At 35.1% G+C, this 24,613-nt stretch overlaps 1 protein-coding gene across 2 annotated transcripts in view; it reads right to left on the bottom strand.

Moving 5' to 3' along the window:
• Positions 1-369: 369 nt before the first annotated feature.
• Positions 370-24,613, bottom strand: part of ATG3 (autophagy related 3) — a 28,313-nt gene continuing 4,069 nt past the window's right edge. For both annotated transcript variants that reach the window (XM_025912918.2, XM_086675442.1), the window contains exons 3-12: positions 21,481-21,530; positions 18,735-18,805; positions 17,049-17,156; positions 11,819-11,868; positions 9,215-9,296; positions 5,971-6,005; positions 5,565-5,720; positions 4,437-4,564; positions 2,456-2,524; positions 370-639 (exon numbers count right to left, since the gene is read on the bottom strand). In XM_025912918.2, the coding sequence (XP_025768703.1) occupies positions 558-639; positions 2,456-2,524; positions 4,437-4,564; positions 5,565-5,720; positions 5,971-6,005; positions 9,215-9,296; positions 11,819-11,868; positions 17,049-17,156; positions 18,735-18,805; positions 21,481-21,530 (831 nt within the window). In that variant the 3' untranslated portion in view covers positions 370-557. The remainder of the gene's footprint in view (positions 640-2,455; positions 2,525-4,436; positions 4,565-5,564; positions 5,721-5,970; positions 6,006-9,214; positions 9,297-11,818; positions 11,869-17,048; positions 17,157-18,734; positions 18,806-21,480; positions 21,531-24,613) is intronic.

The following is a 24,613-nucleotide window of genomic DNA, read 5'->3' as shown; positions in this document are numbered from 1 at the left end:
AGATCTATACACTGATGTGATACAACCAAGAGATCCCTTTAAATTCTAATATTCTACCATGCAATTTCCAGAGATTTTTTTTTTAATGTTTATTTTGAGAGAGGGAGATGAGAGAGACAGAGAGAGAGAGAGAGAGAGAGAGAGAGAGAGAGAGAGAGAACGAGCACAATTAGGGGAGAGGCAAGGAGAGAGGATCCCAAGCAGGCTGTGCACTGACAGCTCGTTGGGCTCGATCTCAGGAACCGTGAGATCATGACCTGAGCCGACATCAAGAGTCAGATGCTTAACCAATTGAGCCACCCAGGTACCCCCCATTTCCAGAATTTTAAAATACTACTATCATCTTTTGATAAGAAGCAAGAAAAACAGTCTCTTTACACTCATTTTTATTAAACAAATAAGGCTGGTAGTGGAACTTTTTTTATTTAATGCATAAACATATAAGTCCCTTTATTAGAGAAATTGTACATATTGGTGTATATGGTCAATGTCACATCTATGGGTTAATTCTTTAAAAATCAGAACCAGTAATTAGGATAAATTCTATGCTCTCTTCATTACATTGTGAAGTGTCTTGTGTAGTCATATTCTATTGTTGGAATGACAGCTTGTACGAACTTCAAGAAAATTAGAAGATACCTAAAGGTCTTTAGCTAAGGAAAATTGATTGGTAAATAGTACTAGGATTTAAGCTAACATTGTAATTATCCTTATTAAACAATTTCTCAGAAAAAATACAGAAGACAAAATCTTAAGTATATTAAAAAATAATTCATGGAAGTTTGTGTCTATTCAACATGAGGTTCTCTGTAACTTGAAGACTGCTTGACCTACTCCCATTTAGTATTTAAATGTGAAACTTCCGGGGCGCCTGGGTGGCGCAGTCGGTTAAGCGTCCGACTTCGGCCAGGTCACGATCTCGCGGTCCGTGAGTTCGAGCCCCGCGTCAGGCTCTGGGCTAATGGCTCAGAGCCTGGAGCCTGTTTCCGATTCTGTGTCTCCCTCTCTCTCTGCCCCTCCCCCGTTCATGCTCTGTCTCTCTCTGTCCCAAAAATAAATAAACGTTGAAAAAAAAAATTTTTTTTTAATGTGAAACTTCCTAATAAGTATGAGTTTGCATGCGCCCATTTTTTTTTTTTTTTTTTTATATAAAAGTGAGAACAAGGTTGTTCATGTTTAAATGAGTGGGAAATGGTTCCTTTACTGCCTATTAGTTTGTTAGAAAATAAGACAGGGTAAAAAAATATAAAAGCACTGAAGCAAAAGAGAAAAAAATAATTAAGTGGAAACCCTCCATAAGGACTGACTGTAGTGTATGTACTTGCCATACAATCTGCTACACTAGACTGTGTTTAATAAAATCCTGAATTTTTTTTCTATGTTCCACTGCACCTGAAAATATTAAGACCTTAATTTTTATTGGGGGAACTGATGACTCAATTATTAAACACAGAGTCTTATAAGTCGCTACCCAGTCTCCAACACAGAGATGAATGCTCAAGTTATGTGCAATAGGGTTTCAGGAATCAGACTGGCTTGGTCCGAGGGTTCCAGGTTTGTTTCAGTGTCAAATAAGCCCAGTGTTCCTCTGAGGGACACACTTTATCAGCAATTTTTAGGTCCTTTACAGTTCTAAGACAGGGGTGACCCCTCACAGTCTACATCTAACACTGAGTGGCAAGAACCAAATGTTATATCAATCTAGCACCAAACTTATGTAAACTATTTGGTATCTACATTACTGACTTTGGCTGCTTTTGCCAAATCCATGCTATGGGTACATGTATTTCAGGATCCAGCAGTTTACTTAGTTTATTCTTGTCAACCCCAGAAGTAGGAAAACCATAGTAAGATATAAGAAGGGTGCTCTTAAAATAAAAAAGATACTATATTTTAAGAATATATGAAATATACTTCGTGTGCTTTACTTTTTATTAACCTATTAAGCTGAATTCTGTTTCAGAGATCTCAGAATGACACAACCTAACTTTACTTTTACCTGATGGGAAGCACATTTTTTAATAATAGTTAAACTGGAAATATACTTAGGGAAAAGATACTCATGTGTTATCCTCTAAATTAGTAGGTTACTCTTCTTTTTGCCCGTTTTTTTTCCATTAAGAGCAATGGTTCTATATTCACATACTCTTAGCCATTGCCTCTTCCACAAACAAAAGCAACTAGCAAGCTGCTACCTAGACAAACACACTGACCAAGGTTCTGTCATAAGGCAGGGCTGATGGGAGCACAAAGGAACATGTGCTCATCATCTGGACAAAGCATAACTATCACAATATGGCATTTTCTAAATAAAGACTCCCATTAAGACTTCCAGATATGAGGGGCTAAAACAAGTTATAGGTACTGTGTCATTAACATTATACTACATGTCCCAAAGAGGAAAACAATCCTAGGAGCCAATGTGCCACTAAATGACATATACAGGTAAGGATACATATGAACACCAAGTTCTCCCCCTCCTTCTGCAACAGTCTCAATGATTTTCTTCATCACCTCAGCATGCCTAAAAGCAAAAGAATAAATAAATCTTATCAGCATAGATTAGATCAAAATAGGAAAAGCAAGGAATCTACCTTATTAGTGTCAGTGAATTAATTTTAACGTAATAGTTATATTATAAAATAGTCTCCTTACTATTCCCAAACAAATCAGATTGTTGAGTCATGTAGAATATTTTACTGGACCTCAGGCTAAATTTTAAAAGCTATGGTAGTCACAAACACAATGGCACTAGTTAGCTGTCCTACAATGCGGGCTGAAGGGGTTTGGGGGATAGTGCAGCAGAAAACTAGAGAAAAGGGAAACCATGCCAGGGTATAATTGCAGAGCAAGGGCTGTGTGCTCTAAGAAACAAGAATTATACCAGGCAAATTCAAAAAACCTACATGGTAACAGCTAATCAAAAAACAAAAATAAATAAATAAAAGACATATTTACAATGCTGGGATTTCAGCTGCTCAAATATTTAGCTGAGAATAAGCCCCTGCTCACTCTCTCTCAAAATAAAAATAAAATACAGTTAAAAAAAAAAAAAAAAAAAAAAGATTCTCAGAGTCCTGAGAATCCAAAAACATAATACGAGGTAGCCCATGGCCAGGCCTAAAATGTACTTGAAATCTTACCTTATAGGCCCCCAACTTTTTGCTACTTACATTACATTGTATAATACAGCCATTTATTAAAACGTTTAACATTAATTACCAGTTAAATTACTTATCTCTTTTCCCTAACACAGCTAAGAAAGAGACATGCCTCAGTTTGATAAGCACCATCCTAAAACCTCAAACCATCAGAGAAGGCAACAAAATAAAATGAAAACCTTTCAGATAATCCAAAACTAAAACTAAGGACTCTTGAATTACTTTTCAGTTAGCAATATTAACAACTCTTGACATAAATGAACTGGAAAAATGAACTAGGCTTTCTATTGGATAAAGTATGAGGACAAAGAGGTTGCAAAAAATAAGAAAATACTAAGAATTTTTAAAAACTAGAATGTTGCATCTAATTAGTCAATGGAATACCAAAGTTTTCATCCAAAAAATATTGTTACCAGAATTTCTCAGTGATTTGTAAGAGTTACCCATTAGAAATAACAGAGTAAATTGTGCATATAGAGTCCGCTTCACTTACTTGGCCCTACGAAAACATAATGATGCAAAGAAAATCCCAAATAGTAGGGCTGAATATCTCTTAACTGGAGACTAAAGGAAAATAGAAACTCTGAATACATCTTCCTTCACTAACCAATAAAAGGAGATAAATAAAAAACACAAGGATAACTTTATACTCCACATTCATAGCAAGATTTATCACAATAGGGCAAACCATGTCTAAATGATGAGTACTTTTTAATCTAAAGAGCATCTTCTAAACTATTCTTGGAGCTGAAAATAGTAAAACCAGAAAGATCTATACTACACTACAGCTAAACACACAAAGAGAACAAAAAATAGTCTTATTAATTAAACTTAAAATAAATTGGGTCTTTTTCCTTTGTTCTTACATATTTAAGCACAAGAACCTTTCTAAAAAAGACAAAAGAGGGGCGCCTGGGTGGCGCAGTCAGTTAAGCGTCCGACTTCAGCCAGGTCCCGATCTCGCGGTCCGTGAGTTCGAGCCCTGCGTCGGGCTCTGGGCTGATGGCTCAGAGCCTGGAGCCTGTTTCCGATTCTGTGTCTCCCTCTCTCTCTGCCCCTCCCCCGTTCATGCTCTGTCTCTCTCTGTCCCAAAAATAAATAAACGTTGAAAAAAAAAAATTAAAAAAAATAAATAAATAAAATAAAAATAAAAAAGACAAAAGAGAATTTTACTTGCTTATTAAACTTTTCTGTTAGGACACTTTGTTTACAGACTCTCAAGTAATAAATCCTTATGGACACACAACACACACACAACACCACACACACACACACCTGCATGGGTGAACTGAACACATAGGAGGAGGTGGGAGATGAGGGTGATTTTCAATGGTCACTGTTTTCTTCACATGATCTTGACTGATGTCTTCATACATGTGTTCAACTGTTAAAGGCTGCCTTTGCTGAAATGATAAAAAATGTTTTGAAATCACTGTTTAAAATCTTTCAAGCCTGGGGCACCTGGGTGGCTCAGTCAACTGAGCATCGAACTTTGGCTCAGGTCATGATCTTGCGTGGTTCAGAAGTTCAAGCCCCACATTGGGCTGGCTGCTGTCAGCACAGAGCCTATTTCAGATCCTCTTTCCACCCCCTGCTTGCGCTCTCTCTCAAAAAACAAAAACAAAAACAAAAACAAACAAACAAAAAACGCTTAAAAAATTTCAGGCCTAAACTTCAACATTTAAAATAGATATATCCCTCCCTCCCATATCACCTGCAATACACTATTACAGACTATTTCGAATCACCAGACTCTTTGGGGAAGAAATTACAATTTATTTATACTAGGGAAAGGAGGAAGGAGTCTGTACACCAAGGTTATATAACGTCAGCTGCAGTAAAGATTCCACAAAAAAGTAAGTTCATAGCTGTCGAAACAATTTTATAACTTTATAATTCATCTTTGGGGCCTATTTTGTTTTACTTTTTTATTTTCCCATTTATAGTCATAAGAATGACACACATGTTAAAACAAGTTGATTTTATTTCAGTTATCCCTTAATTCAATTACGTAAACAAGTTAAAAAAAAAAAAAGGTTTTCCGTCTTAAGGAAAAAAAACACACGCAACATGATCATTTTGTAAATGTCTTATGTACGCAACAAATGTAATACCCCCAAAATTTAATGCAAGAAACTAAGTTCAATTTCTCTTATATTTTGAATGAATAACCTCAAGAACAAAGCAATAAATATGTAGCAGATTATTTCTGTTTAATTCTTAGTAGTGTTACTGTCACACTGAATAATTCATAGTTTCTTTAAAATAAGAATCAAGTTCAGTATTAATCATGAAATTATAAAACAAATGATTTCTAAAATTTAAAAGGTCACAGTATATACACATGGACCTAATGACAAAGGAATTAAATACAAAAATTTTAAATATATTTTCTGTTTGTACCTCATCATAGCCGAACAACCATAGCCGTGGTGTCTGGTAATATTTATCATAAGTGATATAAAGGTCGTAAGTTCGCGTTTGCAAAATAGCATCTTCACCTCCAGCATCAGTTTTAGCTTTACAAGCTTCTACCATTTTCCTTGTGTCTAGGGTAGCCTAGCAATAATGGAGAAAAATTTACAGCCGTTAAAATTAGTATGAATGTAACAATTTAGAAAAGGTAATTTTCCCACCTTATATTTTTTTCCAAAAACAAATAGAACTTAAAAGTCAAAGCTAAAATGTTATATGCTATAACCAATGTAAACATATAAATAAAAGTTTACTGGAAAGATCAAGATACTATTAGAAATATTAATCAGCAAGTTTATTCAGTAAAAGTTAACTAAAAACTCAATTTACAAACCTCATCTGTTTCCAACAATCCACTCTCTTCATATTCTGTTATAAAAAGCAACAAAAGATTAATCAAGTACAAGATTTCTTAAACCAAATAACATATATTATTTCAGAGTATCATTCAAAACCTGGGTTTTTGCTTTTGTTTTTACTTTATTTACTTATTTATTGACTTTTTTATTTTGAGAGACAGAGACAGCATGAGCAGGAGAGGGGCAGAAAGAGAGGGGGAGAGAGAGTCCCAAGCAGGCTCTGCACTGTCAGCACAGAGCCTGACACAGGGCTTAAACTCATGAAACCATGAGATCAAGACCTGAGCCAAAACCAAGAGTCGAACGCTTAACCGACTGAGCCACCCAGGCACCCCTGCTTTTGTTTTTAACTGAAGATACTGAATAGGTATGAGTGGGCTAATTCCACACTTCCAAAGCAGCACTATACCTGACAAAGCCAGAGAACATTAGCATGGCAAGGCTTGGTCCACACTACTGTCTATTAGCAATACCAAATGGCATGATACTGTAGAACCCTCAGTGACTCCACTGTATAACATAAGGCTGTTTATATAATTGCATAAAGTGTGCTTATTAAAATCATCAGTGACTTCCTCTTTGCTGAATCCAGGGGTAAATTCCCAGGTTTCATCTTAACTGACCTTCCAAGACCATCTGGATGATTTATTCCCACCTTCCTGAACACTTTCCTTGGCTCTGCCTCTCATCTCAGTGGCTTCTCCTTTACTAACTTCTATGCTTGGTTCTTCTTCATCTCAACTTTATTTCCTTTTTTTTTTCTTTCTTTTCTTTTAAAAAAAACTCTATAGTAACCAAGGGCTCAGTTTGTGGACTTTGTCTTTTCTCTATCTACCCTTACTCCCTTGATGATTTCATCCAGTCTGAATAGCTTTAAATGCTACTGATCCCCAAATTTACCCCTGCTCACAATATCTAACTCTTTACTTATGGCTCCAATGGAATGACTAATGTACATGGCAAACAGCACACATCTAAAACTGAACTCCTAAACTCCCCCTCCAAAGCTATTTGGTCCTACAATTTTCCTCATCTCAGTTCAAGACACCTTGCCAGACACTCACACCAAAAATCTCTGGCTACTCTGTCTCTCCCATGCCACTTCCCACTCAGCAGCAAATCCCTTTGACCCTACCCTCAAAATATGTCCAGAAGTCTATTTCTCATCACTTTCAGTGTTGCCACTCAAGCCCAACCTCTTATCATTTCTTGCCTAGATTATCCAAACAGCGTCCTGTTGTCCCTAATCCCCTTCAGCCTGTTCTCAATACAACAATTACAGTGATTCTGTTAAAATAGTAAATCTTATTCTAAGTTGCTCTTCTAGTTAGAAAAACCTTCCAATGGCTTCTCATCTCACTGAATTAAAGCCAGGGCCCTACATGATCTGGTCCCAAGGTTACCTCATTGACTCCATGCCTTACTTCTCTGCCCTCGCTCATCTCTGGACACAGGATTTTTTTTTTTAAAGTAAGTTCTATACCCAATGTGGGGCTTGAACTTATGACCTCGAGATCAAGAGTCACATGCCCTACCGACCGAGCCAGCTAGGTGCCCCTGCTCACAGTATTTTATATAAGCCACACAAGCTCCTTCCTCAGGGCCTCAGATATCCAAATAGCTTGCTCACTCACTTCCTTCCAGGCTTTACTTAAAATTCATGTTCTCAATGAATTTCTTGACCAACCTATTTTAAATAGTACTCATCCTTCCCCAAGACTCTGTCCCCTCCCCCTCCTTTATTTTGCTAATATTTATAACCACCTAATAAAGTATATTGCTTATCTATTTTTTTTGTCTCCCATAACTAGAATATAAGCTCCGTAAGATGTCTACTGCTTTATCTCTAGCACCAAGAACAGTGCCTGCTACATAGATACTATACTGTCCAATAAACATTTGCTGACTAATGAAAACTGCCTGTTATATTAATTATTATATTACCTCCTATACCATCAACACAGTTTTTTAAGCAAAATTCCACACATAGCAATTTTTTCTTCAGCTCTATCCAAGGGAAATGTCACAAACACACTAAAAGGCTGTCGGTCAGATATTTAAGGCAGTCCCACAACTTGTACTCTAAAAACAGTGCTTTCTTCACTGTTTTCTTCCTACCCTCTACCCCAGCCTGGATAACTGTACACCATTCAGACAGATGGAATGAGCAAAAGTATTTGTGCAAGAAGGTGGTTCTGACAATTATGAGACATCCAGGTACAAAGGAAACTACACAAGTACCTCTGAAGTTCAGGAGATCTGGACTGGAGGTTTAGATACAGAAGTCGATCACTGGGATGACTGGTATGTGAGGTTGCTGTGAGCAATTCTGGTTACAAGTAACTCATACAGATTTCTTCCAAGAATGGGTGTTTGCCACAAAAATAAGGACAAAACTCTCACTAGAATTCAGTAACAGATATACAGCTAGGTTTCATGAAGACTCAAAAGTAATTTAGAAAACAAAACAGAAAAGTACTTTGAGTCAAGACTATGCTGGTAATTCAGCTACGCGTCATCTCCTCATGAGCAAACGCCACTTGCTATTAACAGCACCTCGACTCTCCCTGGCACCATCTTCCACTTCTGCGTGCTACAGAACATTTCTATCTCACCATAAATTCTATGTATTTGGTCAAAAGAAGAAAAGTAAATGCATAATACAAGAGCACACTTTGCTCTGCTCTGAAATAGTTTTCAAGAATTAGCTTTTAAGTGGGCACCTGGGTGGCTTAATGGGTTAAGTGTCCAACTCTTGATTTTGGCTCAGGTCATGATCTCTTGGTCTGTGAGTTTGAACCCTGCATCCAGCTCTGCGCTGACAGCATGGAGCCTGCTTGGGATTCTCTGTCTCCCTCTCTCTCTGCCCCTCCCCTGTTCAAGCATGTGCCCACATTGTAGGCTCTCTCTCTCTCTCTCTCTCTCTCAGAAATAAACATTAAAGAAAAAAAAAAAGAATTAGAGCTGTCCCCAGTGTTAAAGATTTATGACTAAGATGTATCCCACTAGAAATAATGCTATCAAGGCTATGCCTTAGGTAAAGTAGAAGAGTCCAAGATAAGGTAAGTTCTGCACTACTTAAGTTTAAATAAAAGCCTCTGTAGGCTGTTAAATGTTAAAACCTAGAACACAATGGAGTAGAATTCTTGTCCACCTCAACTACAAATACTCCAAAATCCATATTCTAGTGTGATTAAAGCAAATCTAGAACACAAATACCTTCCATATCTGCAGCTTCTCCTTCATCTTCCTCTTCTTCCTCCTCACATATTGCTGAGCAATCTTGAAGTTTTATACTGTCCTTTGAAAATAAGTATATTTAAAGTCACTTAAGTATGTCCATTAGTTCACACACTGAGCACTCATGCATCAGCACAGTGCAAACCACCGTGAAAATAAGAGTGGTAAAGACAGTTCTTATCCTCAAGAAACTCCTACTCCACTGGAGATGACAAACCCATAAGCCAAATATTAAAAATGATATGCTAAGTGCTGTAACTGAAAAATATAAAAGTATTATAGAAGTACCAAGAATCACCTAAGCTCTCCATTTAAAAATAGTTGTCAGTTGCACTTCCAAAAAACTGTATTTTTATTTAACCAATTCATTAGTATTAGGAAACTGGTTCATAGTTATAACTTACTTACACACATAATTTAAAAGAAAAAAAAGGTATATTTTATAAATCACAATACATTTATAAGTTAAACTTATTAGAAATCAAACATTATGTTCTAATTTGTTAACAATATCTTCAGTTGAATTTAGTAAAATTATCAGACTCTACAGTTACTATAATATGTAAGATTTCAGTTCAATTTTTAACCTATATTTGCACTAGAATAAAAGAATAATGCTAACCAAAGACAAGCCTAATATAGAATTATTTCACAAAATCAATATTCTAAAAAAGTGAAGTCAATGTAGTAAAGTAAAAAAAAAAAAAAAAATCCTGGATATCTAGTTTCACCGAATTCGTAATTTTACTTAGGGAAGATTTTATTTACCACTAGAAGCTTAAATTGTATGTATCATTACTACACTCAAAATGTGAAACCAGAGAAGAAAGATAATATCTGGGTAATTATTAGAAGAGCCAATATCTGACAAAGTGATTGTTAAGGGAAATTTTAATCATGTTGATGTCATGGTGATCATACTTGAAACAGAATACAGTAGAAATCAACAAGAAAGATTAATATTTGGGTCTGGACAACAAATATTCTAAGCACTAAATTATGAAAAATAATATAAATTCTATATTAAATAGGAAATGACAGGAAAGATACATTCCAGTTGTCCATTATTCTAAGTAGTCACACTTTAGTAGGACATAAGGATGTTAGATGGGATATCAAGTACCATATTAACCACTACTACATTTATAAAAAATTCTTTCAAGAATTATCATCAACCTATCATAAAATGCTACCCCACACTACACTGCCATTTATCATTCCCAAAGGCTGAAGGATACATAATTAACAGCCGGAGTAAACAAGATTTTCTAAAGTAGCCAAAGCCATTTTGGGGTTTTTCAGTCATTCAAACTCTCCAAAAAACAGAATTTCAAAAGGCTGAATTTTCAGGCCAATGAACTGAACCTTAATCCCTAGCAAGCATAAAACTGTACATTAAAAAAAACAAAACAAAAAGAAAACTTGTTTTAGTTTCTAACCCTTCCTGTTAAGACTCAGTTATGAATCCCAAAAGATCTAAATGATAAAAACACACAAAAAAGAGTATCTTAAACTTGTAGCAAATGTTGTATCAAGTGTTTCCTAAGGACAAAAGAAATGCAATTATTCTGTCCAAACATTCTGCTCTCTAAGAGATCTGACTATTAACAAAATAATAAAGAAAAGATAAGAATAAAGGCATTTTGTATTTTTCATATTATTTAAAATATAAAAATATGAAGACAGCTTCAATCATCCTCTCTTTAGAAATGAAAAGCTTCTATAATAAAGTTAGCTTGAATTAACTGAAAATTTTCAAGCAGAAAAATTCCACCCCGTTACAGATTTTTATCTCCTCTCCCCACAATAAACCATATAATAAAACCCAACTCATTTAGCTCCCACTCAGTCAAAATCCATTCTGGATGATGTTAAAATTTACCTTTAAATTTTCAAAAACAAAATTTTCAAAAACAAAAACTTCCACTGAAAACAACAGTAAATTAAGAGATTACAGAGGGAATGAGTAAATTACTTAAGACAATGTTTAAACTACAAAATTTGAAATTAGTAGCTACTAATCACTAAGTACATAAACCTCTTCAAAAATTTCTATTCACAGAAAATTTTGTACTTAAAAATAAAAAAAATTTCTTTTAGGGGCGCCTGGGTGGCGCAGTCGGTTAAGCGTCCGACTTCAGCCAGGTCACGATCTCGCGGTCTGTGAGTTCGAGCCCCGCGTCAGGCTCTGGGCTGATGGCTCAGAGCCTGGAGCCTGTTTCCGATTCTGTGTCTCCCTCTCTCTCTGCCCCTCCCCCGTTCATGCTCTGTCTCTCTCTGTCCCAAAAATAAATAAACGTTGAAAAAAAAATTTAAAAAAATAAATAAATAAATTTCTTTTAAACTAGCGTAGTAGCCTTCCCAATTAGTGAAAATTAGTTGTTTTTACCAGTTACAATCTGAAAAAGAAATTTTATCATACACAGATTTAGGAAGATAAGCACTGAGGAGTAGTTTTGATATGATCATATAAAAAAGTGAGAGGAGAAAAAAATAACTCGAATTTTAAAAAGCTTGAATAAGAATATATATATGCAAATAATTACAACACTGAATTTAGAAATGTAACTAATTAACCAGTACCTTGCTCTCCAATGTAATCTCCTTAACTGCTTCAGTTATTCCTGCAATACCTGTTTAAAATTCAAAAAAATACCTGAATTAAAGTGTAAACATCTACCATTTCCCAGATTCAAACAACATATAAATTAACACTTAAAATTACCTAAATTCTCACAACTCCTCTGAAATAAGGAGGCAATGTTAGCAGTATTTTTACAAATAAACTCTAATAGGAATAAATAATGCCAAAAGCACTTCTCAAATTAAAAAATATACCAATTTGATATTTTACCATGAATTATTCTATCACTCATTTACCATTCCTCATTTACTTTCCCTGTGTGAGTCTTTATCAAATATATATTCATTCTCAGAGTGAACACATTAGAAGACTATAGGATTCATATTCATATTTCATTTAAACCTGAATTAAAATTTTCTCAAGAAATATTAATGTTATTTGTTTCAGAAATCTAGGAGAGCCAGAAGTAGTAATACCATACCACACTTACATGGACCTTTCTATTTTATTGTTTCCATAGGTTATTTAATCCTTATAAACACTATCCTTTGAGATAATTAGGTAATCATTTCTCCTTATAAAGAAACGAATGAGATTTGCTGAGTCTCACAGTGAAGAAACTGGGATTCGAATCCATATGTGCTACCTTTTAGTTCAATGCTCTGTCTACTGCACCCCATTAAGCAACTACCTTGAACATACTTGTCTCAATGAAGGTGGCATTAAGCAGATGGCAGCACCACAAGTCAGCTAAGTACATTTTCATTTAAAATACATGTCAGTTTATTTATTTTAAGTTTATTTGTTTATTCATTTAGAGAACAAGCATGGGAGGGGCAGACACACAGGGAGAGACAGAGAATCCCAAGCAGGCCTCATTTTGTCAGTGTGGAGCCTGATGCAGGGCTCAAACTCACAAATCATGAGATCATGACCTGAACTGAAATCAAGAGTCAGCTGCTTAACCAACTGAGCCACCCAGGCGCCCCCACCACCACTTTTTTAAAAGCTTCTTTATTTATTTTGAGAAAGAGAGACAGAGACAGGGAGGGAACATGAGTGGGGGAGGGGCAGAAAGACAGGGAGAGAGAGAACATGTCAATGTTTCTAATTTGATAGTTTATTTAAAAAAATTTTTTTTAAACATTTATTCATTTTTTGAGAGACAGAGAGAGAGCACAAGCAGGGGAGGGGCAGAGAGAGGGGGAGACACAATCCGAAGCAGGCTCCAGGCTCTGAGCTGTCAGCACAGAGCCCGATGCGGGGCTTGAACTCATGATACGCAAGATCATGACCTGAGCTGAAGTCGGACACTTAGCCAACTGAGCCACCCAGGTGCCCCCCTAATTTGATGGTTTAAGAAGGATGAGATACACTAGAGAAAAAACTGTACATACAAAATATGCTTTGCTCCCTTTTTAATCTTCTAAAACTTTGAGAAATCTGTTCAACATGTCCAAAGAATAACTGACTTTTTACTAATAGAAAATATCACAATCCACAGCTCTAGCACAATGCTTTTACTTCATCCTTTTTTAGAAATTATTATATAGTAGATACGATTATTTCATAACATTAAGACCCAAATCTTAACATACTGAATTGGTATTACAAAATGATTCCCTGAATCCAATACATAGATACAAAGAAAATAAACCTCTTCAATTCATTTATATATAATAATGCAGTAGTATGCCACTAGACTCTTCTAAATGTAGGACTGACAAAGAAAAAAAAAAGCTCAAATGACTCTAATGAGGGTAACATTCTCAAAGACTGTGATGGTTAATTTTATGTCACCTTGGCTACATTACTGTGTCCAGATGCCTGGTCAAACACCAGTCTAGATGTAGCTCTGAAGGTGGTTTTTAGATTTTTGTAGACTCTAACATTTAAATCAGTAGACTTTGAGTAAAGTAGATCACTCCCCATAATGTAGGTGGGCCTCATCCAATCAGTTGAAGGCCTTATAAGAAAAGACTGAAGTGCTCAGAAGGAAAGAATTCTGCTTTCAGACTATCTTCACACTCAGGCGGAAGCAATGAACCCTTACCTGGGTCTTCGGCCTGCTGGCCAGTCCATCCTATAAACTGCAATCTTGCTAGCTACCACAATCATGTAAGCCAATTCCTCAAAATAAATCTATGTATATCTATATATCTATACCTGTATCTACCTCTGTAATATAATCTATATCTATATATACATTCTATTGTTTCTGTTTCTCTGAGAACCATGACTAATACAAGGGCTAAGAGAAATAAAAGAAACCTATGGGAAGCAGGGATGAAGCAAAGAGAACTGAGGTAACTAAGGAACCGGGCACAAGGCCTTTTGAGTCCATCGGAAGTAGTGTTTTAATCAGATCAGGATAGAGTTTAAACTAAAATTCTAAGGATATCTCGCCAGCAGGGCAAACATTTTTTCAGTTGTTGAATTTCTTTTTTTTTTCTTTTTTTTTTTTTTTAGCGTTTATTTATTTTTGAGACAGAGAGAGACAAAGCATGAACGGGGGAGGGTCAGAGAGAGGGAGACACAGAATCTGAAACAGGCTCCAGGCTCTGAGCTGTCAGCACAGAGCCCGACGCGGGGCTCGAACTCACGGACCGCGAGATCATGACCTGGGCCGAAGTCGGCCACTTAACCGACTGAGCCACCCAGGCGCCCCAAGTTGTTCAACTTCTTAATAGACTTTCATCAATCCAATTGTACTAATACCTACTTACCTCTGTAATGAATGCCTTTGTAAATATGCACCAAATTTTGAGCTAGTGATTATGGAATAGAATACAACCAGACAACAGAATAGCTCATTTACTTCACATCAGAAACATACTGATACAACTAATGGCTTTGGTTAGTCAACAATTGCCTATAGAGGTCCTGCCCATGTCTTCCAGACACAGGAAAACTAAAGCAGAGCAGCTGAACAATTTTGGAAAGGTCAAAAAATAAAGGTTTTCAAACCACATTTTCTTAAGGCCTTGACTAATTAACACTCAACACGTTAAGAAACAAACAAGTTTCAGAATATTATTCAGCCATCAAAAAGAATGAAATCTTGCCATTTACAACAACATGGATGGAACTAGAGTATATTATGCTAAGTGAAATGAATCAGTCAGAGAAAGACAAATATATGATTTCACTCCTATGTAGAATTTAAGAAATAAAACAGATGAACACAGGGGAAGGCAAGGCAAAATAAGATAAAAACAGAGAGGGAGGCAAACCATAAGAGACTCAACTATAGAGAACTGAGGGCTGCTGGAGGGGAGGTGGGTTAGGGGATGGACTAGATGGGTGATGGGCACTAAGGAGGGCACTTGGGATGAGCACTGGGTGTTATATATTAAGTGATGAATCATTATTTTTGTTTTATATATATATATATTTTTTTCAATATATGAAATTTATTGCCAAATTGGTTTCCATACAACACCCAGTGCTCATCCCAAAAGGTGCCCTCCTCAATACCCATCACCCACCCTCCTCTCCCTCCCACCCCCATCAACCCTCAGTTTGTTCTCAGTTTTTAAGAGTCTCTTATGCTTTGGCTCTCTCCCACTCTAACCTTTTTTTTTTTTTTTTTTTAAAGTGATGAATCATTAAATTCTACTCCTGAAACCAATACTGCACCATATGTTGACTAACTTGAATTTAAATAAAATCCTGGAAGAAAGAAAAAGAAACAGGTTTCAAATGAAGAAGCCCAAGCACTGAATCTATGCTTCTATCACCATGAAGAAACACATGGCAGTGTCCCTTTTTAAGGGTAGAAAAAAACTGACCTAACAAGGTACTTTTTCCTGTGCAGATTACTTAGCCCTCTGACTACTGTATGGGTCTCAACAGATGGCAGCAATATGTCCTTCACAGAACACTTGGTACTATCTGGAGGCATTCTTTTTTTTTTTTTTTTTAAACTTTTTTCAACGTTTTTATTTATTTTTGGGACAGAGAGAGACAGAGCATGAACGGGGGAGGGGCAGAGAGAGAGGGAGACACAGAATCGGAAACAGGCTCCAGGCTCTGAGCCATCAGCCCAGAGCCCGATGCGGGGCTCGAACTCACGGACCGCGAGATCGTGAGCTGGCTGAAGTCGGATGCTTAACCGACTGCGCCACCCAGGCGCCCCTGGAGGCATTCTTAATTACCACAATTGGGTAAGTACTACTGGCATCTAGTGGGCATCTAGTATCAGAGATACTGCTAAACATTCTGCAATGTACAGGAAATGCTACAACAAAGAATCATGCAGCCCAAAATATTAGTAGTGCTAAGACTGAGAAACCCTGTGCTAGTACTACTTTTGATACAGCTGCTACTCTCTAGGACTTAGAAAATTTATTTTTAGTACCTAGATTTAAACTCAGAACACATTTTCTCCATTAAAACTAAGCCAAAAATGGCACTTATATAACTGTGTAAATTAACTATTAATTGTTAACTATTAACTAACATTAATTCATGTAACTGTATATTATGTAACTACATACAACTACATAAATGCACATTAGTATATGCTGCTGTCCCTGTCATAAATGGTAGTTAGCTATAGCAGCATATACTAATCTACATTTACATAGTTAAATACAGTAGCAAAATCAGTGTTTAGGACTTGGAATAAAAAATCATATTCAGATTTACAACTTCTGCAAACACACTTATGAAAGGCTTAAATTTAGTCAATTTCTTTAACAAAAATCTATTGATCAACTTGTGTATCAGATACTACGTTAGATACTGAGGATTCAGCAATGAATCTCTACCTCCACAGAGTATACAGTGTTTGTCACTGAACAAATAATTATTAAATAATTTTAAATGTGGGTCTCTGAGTACAATAAATACAAGCGTAGTTCCTGTCCTAAAGTTCGTCACACAGCAATGGAATGACATGTAAATAAGGAACTCTAAAGCAAAGCAGTATGCATACTCAGCAATACTAATTGTCTTTCTTTCTTTAGAAATAAAGAAAATGATATGGATATTTTCAAATTGCTACTGAAGTAGCAGTACTATAGAAATTTGGTATTCTCCAAAGGCACTTTTTCTTTTTTTTTCCAATTTGTCTTCCTGCTATTTTTCAGGTAAAAGTGTATTGGGACAACTGTGCCTTATGTATCCTTTGTTGTTGTTGTTTTTTAAAATCAATGCTGTTACAAAAGATTGTAAAAGAGTTTAAAACAATTTAGACTAAAATACAGTATTTTATTCTCCTCTTACCTGTGTTATGGTAAGTATCTACCCATCCCCCATCACCATCATCTTCTTCAATGATAGCTTCCAATTCATCTGAATATTCCATCTGTTTGCACCGCTTGTAGCATGGCACTATTAAACAAGTGGCAAATAGTTACTAGCACATAATCTGCTTCCTATGAATCCATTAGAAAAAAAGAGAAAATTTATTCCATTTTAAGGAAATACTGTATTTCATTTCTAATAAGTGCTTAAGTAAGTGTTTAAAGAATTATATTCAGCTCACAAATACATTAATGATCACACTTATCTTTCCCTAAATAGCTCTGTCAGAACACAGGTAGAAAAATTCTACTGAAAATTTTTTTTGCTTGTTTATTTACTTATTTTGACAGAGAGGGGAAGAGGGAGGGGGAGAGGGAGGGGGAGGGGGGGAGAGAGAGAGAGCGCGCGCGCACAAGAGGTGGAGGGGCAGAAAGAGAGGGAGAGAGAGAATCCCAGGCAGGATCCACACGGTCAGCACAGAACCTGACATGGGGCTCAGTCCACAAACTATGAGATCATGACCTAAGCCAATATCAAGAGTCCAATGCTTAACTCACTGAGCCATCCAAGTGCCTCTCTACTTGAAAGTTTCTGTGTATTCTTTACCCTGATGGTCTGTGAAGAACAGCAAGCTAAAGCCAGAGATGACACTGTACAATTTAAGGCTAATGAATAATAATACCTTATTTTAATGGCTTTACTCTCAAAACATGAAGGCACCACCTGGCATTCTCAGAGGTGGTAGAGGTGACCTCCAGTTTGCAATGCTGCAGTAACTTTCAATATGTATTTCATAATTCATACCTAAGTTCCAGCTATACATAAAGGATAAGCTAGTGTAAAAGTCACTAACTGCTAAATTTTACTATCTTCTATAATATCGGAGCCAAGTTTTTCATATAGCATATGTGTGAACAGTTATTTTTATTCACATAAACCTAGAACTGAACAATTATAAGGTAAAAACATGATGTAGAGTTGAGAAATTGCTATTCATCTCCTGATTTCTTTAAAAAACAAGCAGGATATAAATGATCAACTCTAATAAAACATATGCTGTAGGAAAGAAAAAAAACCTGGCATGTTATACATATTTTCCTTTGCTGTAATAGATAAACCAGAACAAAAATCAATGTGCTGTTTTGTGATTAGATAGGGACTATAACAACCTTCTGAGGCTGTTTTCATAAATAAGAAATGACTTGTTTCAAAAAACAATTTTGTTCCTAAAGGCAATCTTTAAAAGACACAATGGATAATAAAATCTTTAGCTTGGAGCTTTTAGATGTCAAAGGTAGTATTTTTCATGACATTTTTTTTGACAAATGTTTAAGTCTAAAGGAGATCAGAATCAAACAGCTAAAAAAATTATGACTATGAAGTCAACTTTTAAAAAAGGCCATTAAAATTCCAACTCTGCTCGGGTCCTTTTCCTCCACACCTTACAAGTGGATCTTTTTGGCAAAAAGAAGTAACAAAAAGGAAGAGGGTAAAAATCAAATAAGGAAAAAATACTCTAGCAACAGAAAACACAGCACTTCATCAAATTTTTAAATTTCTGTCTGAGCGAAGCTGTAAGTATGGCTTCAAGCATAAATTAAGTTTTATTTTTTTAAATATAACTCTTTGTGCAAGATTTACTGATATACACAATGTAATTCTTACCATTTTTGGTGACCAAAAATTGTTTGCCTGTTGGTAGATATGCCTTCACTTTCAATTCTTCCCCTGTAGCCCTTTAAAGAGTAAAAAGGACCAAATATGAGAACTATTTTAACAGGCAAAGACAGAACAGAAGCTATCACATCTAAATACCAAAACTACACAATCCACACTCTTGACAAAACGGTCTCAGGACTGGTTTGGGAAGGATGCTGTTAAGTGATGTATGTTAGGGCACGGAAAGACACAGCATTTTAAGTAAAATGTACTAAGAGACACAGACAGACCTAACAGAATTTATATTACACATGAGACAAAAAAGACAACAATACAGAATTACTAAACAACTATTATGTTTGCCTCAAACAAAAAGAAAATGTTGTTCCTTAGTGAATATAATCTCAGACTTTGAGTTCTAAAAGTATTGTTCATCTTCAGACCAAGAGGAGGCCAGAAAAATAGTTATATGACATTACATAACAAAGTAGGTGGTTGGCAAGATCCTTGTTTCTTCCACTCTATTAAAATTGGAACTAAGAGAAAAAAGATGCTTTGAGTCACAAGATGATAATGTTAAAAATAATGAGTGAAAACAGAAAAAATCCTTTTATCAAGTATTTATTAAGTGTAAGACTTAAAACTCTAACTTTTATTTACTCCTCGGAACTCAAAGAGGTAATATTAACATCTCCATTTTAGCTTAAAGAAGTCAGATGGCTCACAGTCATAAAACCAAAACACAGAACAGCAGGGCTCCTGCTCTTCAACACTATTCCCTCTGTGGGTCAGAGCCAGCTATAACCATTTCTGATTTTTCATAGCTACTTTGGACTATCAAGAATTGGTTCAAAGATTCTTCTGTGGGTCTCATAATGGAATTGGCCAGAGCTGGAGCGGCATGTGGTTTATTGCAAAAACTGAGAGTCTGCTGCCTTATCAGAGCTTCAGTCTAAAGTTTAATACATTTGAGCACAAAATAAAGCCAGGAAATGACCTACTATGTTTTAGTAGCCTCCTAGGCTTCTTTAGACCATTCTCAACTGTCAAATTCAACAATGAAATGGCAATGCCTTAAGTTCTGAGTGAAGAATATACAACAAGGTCATGATGGTGCCTGCAGACACGAAACTGTAACATATAGGTTTAAAATGAATTGCTCCTTTGGCTCTAGCTGTTCGGCCAGTATGGACACTGGAGTAACTAACTTCTAAGTTACAATAAAATTATTTCAACTATCACATTTCATAAAGTGAAACTATAAACTATCTGCTAAAGGAAGAGCCTGACCATATACCAAACCACCATAATACTACTATTAATCATATGTTTGAACTAATTAGACAAATAAAGACTATGACTAAGAAACCTAAAGAAAATGTATACCTATTAAAGAAAATCCTAAATTACTTCCTTTTATAAAATGTATATTATTTTAAATTTTATATACCTATTTGACTTGAAATATAAAAAATTGCAGGCTAGAACCAAGCTAAATATAGTTTTAACAGACAATTTGTAATCTAAAAAAATCAATCACCCTTACTACATCAGACAACTGCTATGATATTAACTCAAATCTAAATACAAAACAGAAATACACGTAAGGAAGACAAGGACATAAAAATAAACGTGACATTTTGGCCTTTTTTGTACATTAAGAAACAGTGTTCTAAAAGAGCAATTGACAAAGAGCAGTAACAACTATTTTGGGTATGTGCAAATATAAAAGTTAAGAAGAGAATAGGCCACAGATAAAAGAGAGTTTCAACTTTGGCTTAAAACAGTTTTAACTATTTAAGCTCTTTAGATATGAAGGAAAACAGTATCAGTTCTAACTTTATTAATTTTAGAACCCCTGCTCCCAAATCAAAACTACACCTTTCAACAACAATTGTAAAAGTGTCATTGGGGGAATTAAAAAAAAAAAAGGGGGGGGGGGGCGGGGGGAGAAGGAGTTGAGCCACTTATATCCAAACAAGATGGTAATTCCAAAACAATTCTAGCCTTTAAATTAAAACAGCTCTGCCAGTATTGGGATCACTTTTTCAGCCACAGTCAGGTAGTTTTACTGTAAGTACTTGAAAGTACTGAAACAGCATTTGTTTTAAAACGTTGTTATTATTCAGAATATTTAAAATATGTTATGAGATCTGCTAAGTTGCTTAAATTAATTTTATAATTAAAAGTGTTAATAAAAAAATTAAAATGTAAAAAGCCTATTACCAGCAAATTTCCAGTTAAGACCTTAATGAGTATCATGAACCTTCTTTTCGGCTAATTCCTAAAATGGGAACATACTTTTGAACGTGAATACAAAGTTTTATGATTAAAAAACATAAGACTGTAAAATGTCTGTGTTTATTAATGTTATAAAAATATTCAATAAACATTTTAGTTAAAAAAAAAAGTGAGCTGGTCAAATTTATTGAACTCTTGAACATTAATTTTTAAAGATCCACCGTAAGATGAGACCTAGACACTACAAAGAAAGTGAATACTAATAAAGGAAGACATTTATCTCAAAAATATCTTTTATTCCTATGGAGCAAAACAAAATAGGTATAACACCCAATTTGTCAGCCTTTATTTTACTTTAAGTATCATGGGCACACTGCTTAACAAAGAAATCTACTAGAAGAGGGTTAAACTGGTCATTCTAAAGTTCATGCCCTAATTTATTTTGCAAATTGCCGTGATTATGAAGTCATACCTTTTACTAATTTTCGATTTCTCACTCAAGATTACTTACCATTGCCATGTTGGACAGTGGTGGACTAAGTGATCTCCAGCTGCCACAAACTATTTAGGATTTAGAAGGAATATAAAGAAAAAGGAAAAAGAAAAATTGAACATCACTGAATGTTAGATGGTAAAATACCAAAGTGACCATCTGTGTAATCTTGTTACACAATATTCACATAAATGCAAACAACACAAAACCTGCTCTACCAGTCTGGTGATTTATTTTTTATTATTACTAAAACTGCAAATTTTTTTACATCCATAAAGTTTAAATTTTGGAAGAAAAAAAGTATTGAGTGTTATTTTTTATTCTTTATTTATTTTAAATTCAATTTTTATCTTCGGATTAAATAATGCCAAAAGGATACTGTATCATGAAATGAACAAAGGTAACATTGCAGGATTTAAAATGCCAAAACCGTTTTATGGATAAATAAGATGAAGAGAGATTCTTGCTAGTGGTTGAAAACTCAAAGAAGATCTTTGTGAAAAATTACTAAATAGACACAGGCCTACAATGTAAGAATAGTTTATTACATCACAGTGTACACTTCTCTTTTTTTGTTCTTTTTTTAAATTCAGATAACAGCCCATTTTGAAAGCTTTTTCATATTAACAAGAGTGAGAAACGCAGTGCCAAACAATGGAGAAGAAGTTAGAAGCTTTTGGATTGACTCAGAAAACACCAACACAGTTAAGAAATTGAATCCTCTAACACCTTGGACTTTCTGGGCAGGTTGAACACTGCACAAGTTTTTGTTTTTCTTCAGAAATAAAAAACTGAGAAAGAAAAGAGTTTAAGCTTTTGAGAATTTCCATTATACATGAGCATGAACTGATCTTACTATAAGACAGGAATCAGGCTTATTCTTGAGAGCAGAAAATGAAAGTCTGTTAAGCGTAACTGCAGTGTCCCAACTCAAGCAATACACATGCACATATTTTCCCAATTACTTCTGTTTCACAACAGCTCTAACTTAAAATCATTGTTCATGGGTTATTACACGCCAAAAAAAAAAAAAAAAAGTTACCTTTAATCTTCCAATGCTTTTCTGAGAAAACAATGTCTACATTAATACTCTATCTTCGTTTAAGAAAGTAAAATTTTATAAAATAAGAATTCTAAGAGTAATTTCTTTAGAGAAGATACATTAACAAGATTTAGCAGCATATTCCCAACAGCAACTTTTCAAATGTTTCTGTTCTTTCATTTCAAAGAATCTTTTTATTATATAAACTAGTTAGGTAAAGACAAAAAACCCAAATGAAAACAATACTCTCTCCCCAAAGTTTTAAGCATTTTAGTTCACTGTAACCAACGCTACCATTAACTCTGTGGTTATCAGGAACTAATTTATTACTGAAAAAGTATTAACTCAACAAAATACAATACAAAAACAGTCAAAAACTTAATTCTTTAATGATATTGCCTTGACTCTAGTATTTTATTCCATGGCACCTCCAGTAGCATCTATTGAAAAACAACAGGGGCACCTAGCTGGCTTAGTTGGTAGAGCATGCAACTTTTGATCTTGGGTTTGTGAGTTTGAGCCCCACATTGGGTGTAGAGATTAAAATTTTTTTTTTAAATTAAAAAAACTAAAAAACACTAGAAGAAAAATTATAAAGGAACAAAGAATTGTACAGATAGCTAATATATGTACACATTTATCCTCATTAGCAATGGCCTTTATTGCATGCTTTATATGCTCAAATGAAACAAAATGCAAGGCAGACTCGAGTTTCTCAAGCTGTAGTTTCTCTCAGTGATTAAAAATTGCACTGTACTGAATAATTCCAACAAGACGGAACCAATATTAACATTTTAGTCAGCAACTTTATCCTTCAAGCTATTGTATTACTGATAATCCAATCACACACACACACACATATATATATATATTAATTTTAATCAGACAATTCTGTATTAGATAATGTCTACCTCTCTTTTTAAACACAGTACTTCCAATACCTCTCAAAGAAAACAAAAGAGAGCTGGAGACTAACAGCCAGAAGCCCAGAAACAGTAAGAGAAAACAAATACATAGATCAACTCAGTATATCATTTATCCGAAGTAAATTATGTCTTATTTTCCTCCTGGAGACTCATTCTAATCAAACTGAACTCTGTAACTGTGTTCTATCTCAATCCAGCATTATGTGGTTGGTACCCAGCTGAGCTAGTTTTGCCTTGCATTTTTTTTTTTAAAGGAGGAAATTTATAAACCACTTAATGATACAACTCTGTTGGAGTATAACTGTTAGTTATTCATTCTATGGTGAGTAGCTGTTTTAAAACAGTTAGCTTAAGTCTATCCAATGACCACAGACTTGCATCTCTCACTCCAACTGTCTATTTACCAATTAGTCATCTTCCCATATATAAAGCCAAAGAGTGGAAGAAGAATAGCATACTTTCATTCCTGCTCTTGATTTCAGATAGTTTTAAGAGCTATGTCTAAATTATACGTTTGTCTGGCAAGAAAGTTAAGAATATCAAAACTTAATTTTATGTGGTATTCAAAATATTAAACTCTTGGTGCCTAAGGTAGAATCGATCCTTTAGAGAATGTCTAGCCAAAACCCCTCATTTTATAGACGAGAAAACATGAGGCCTGTGTCTAGTAGCTTAACTGATTTGCCCAAGTCAGAAAAGGAGAAATTAAGAGAAATGGGTCTAGAAGGTCAATCTCCCAGGTTCTTTCTATACCGCCATCTGTCTTCACTAAAAATAAAGACAATTTCAGATAAAAAGATCAGTTCAGCACACCATTCTCAGAACTCACAAGGATTTGGAACCCAAGAGATTCCATCACAATTGAAAACTGAAAGATCAATAAATTCTTAGGTGTGGTCTTAGAATTTCTAGCAACAGCCAGATCACAAAGCATGGCCCAATTCAAAATGTTTCTTTCAAAACAGTAAGTAAAGTTCTATTGCCAACGAATGGTATTTTTAATGAAAGTCAAAGGTGAAGCTTAAAATTTTCGCCATTTATTAAGACAAGAAAGTAAGTCTGATGCAACTGTAACTATTCATGAAACTGGAATGTAAAAGGATTTTTAGGACAGTATTTATTTCTCAAAGGATAACAAAACAAACTACCTAAAAAAAGAGAACATTTTTATTATATAGATTTG

This window comes from Puma concolor, chromosome C2 (genome assembly GCF_028749965.1).
Source record: "Puma concolor isolate L17-30 chromosome C2, mPumCon1.1.hap2, whole genome shotgun sequence".
Lineage (NCBI taxonomy): Eukaryota > Metazoa > Chordata > Mammalia > Carnivora > Felidae > Puma > Puma concolor.
The sequence above is the reverse complement of the archived record's forward strand: the minus strand, read 5'-3'. Positions and strand labels throughout refer to the sequence as shown.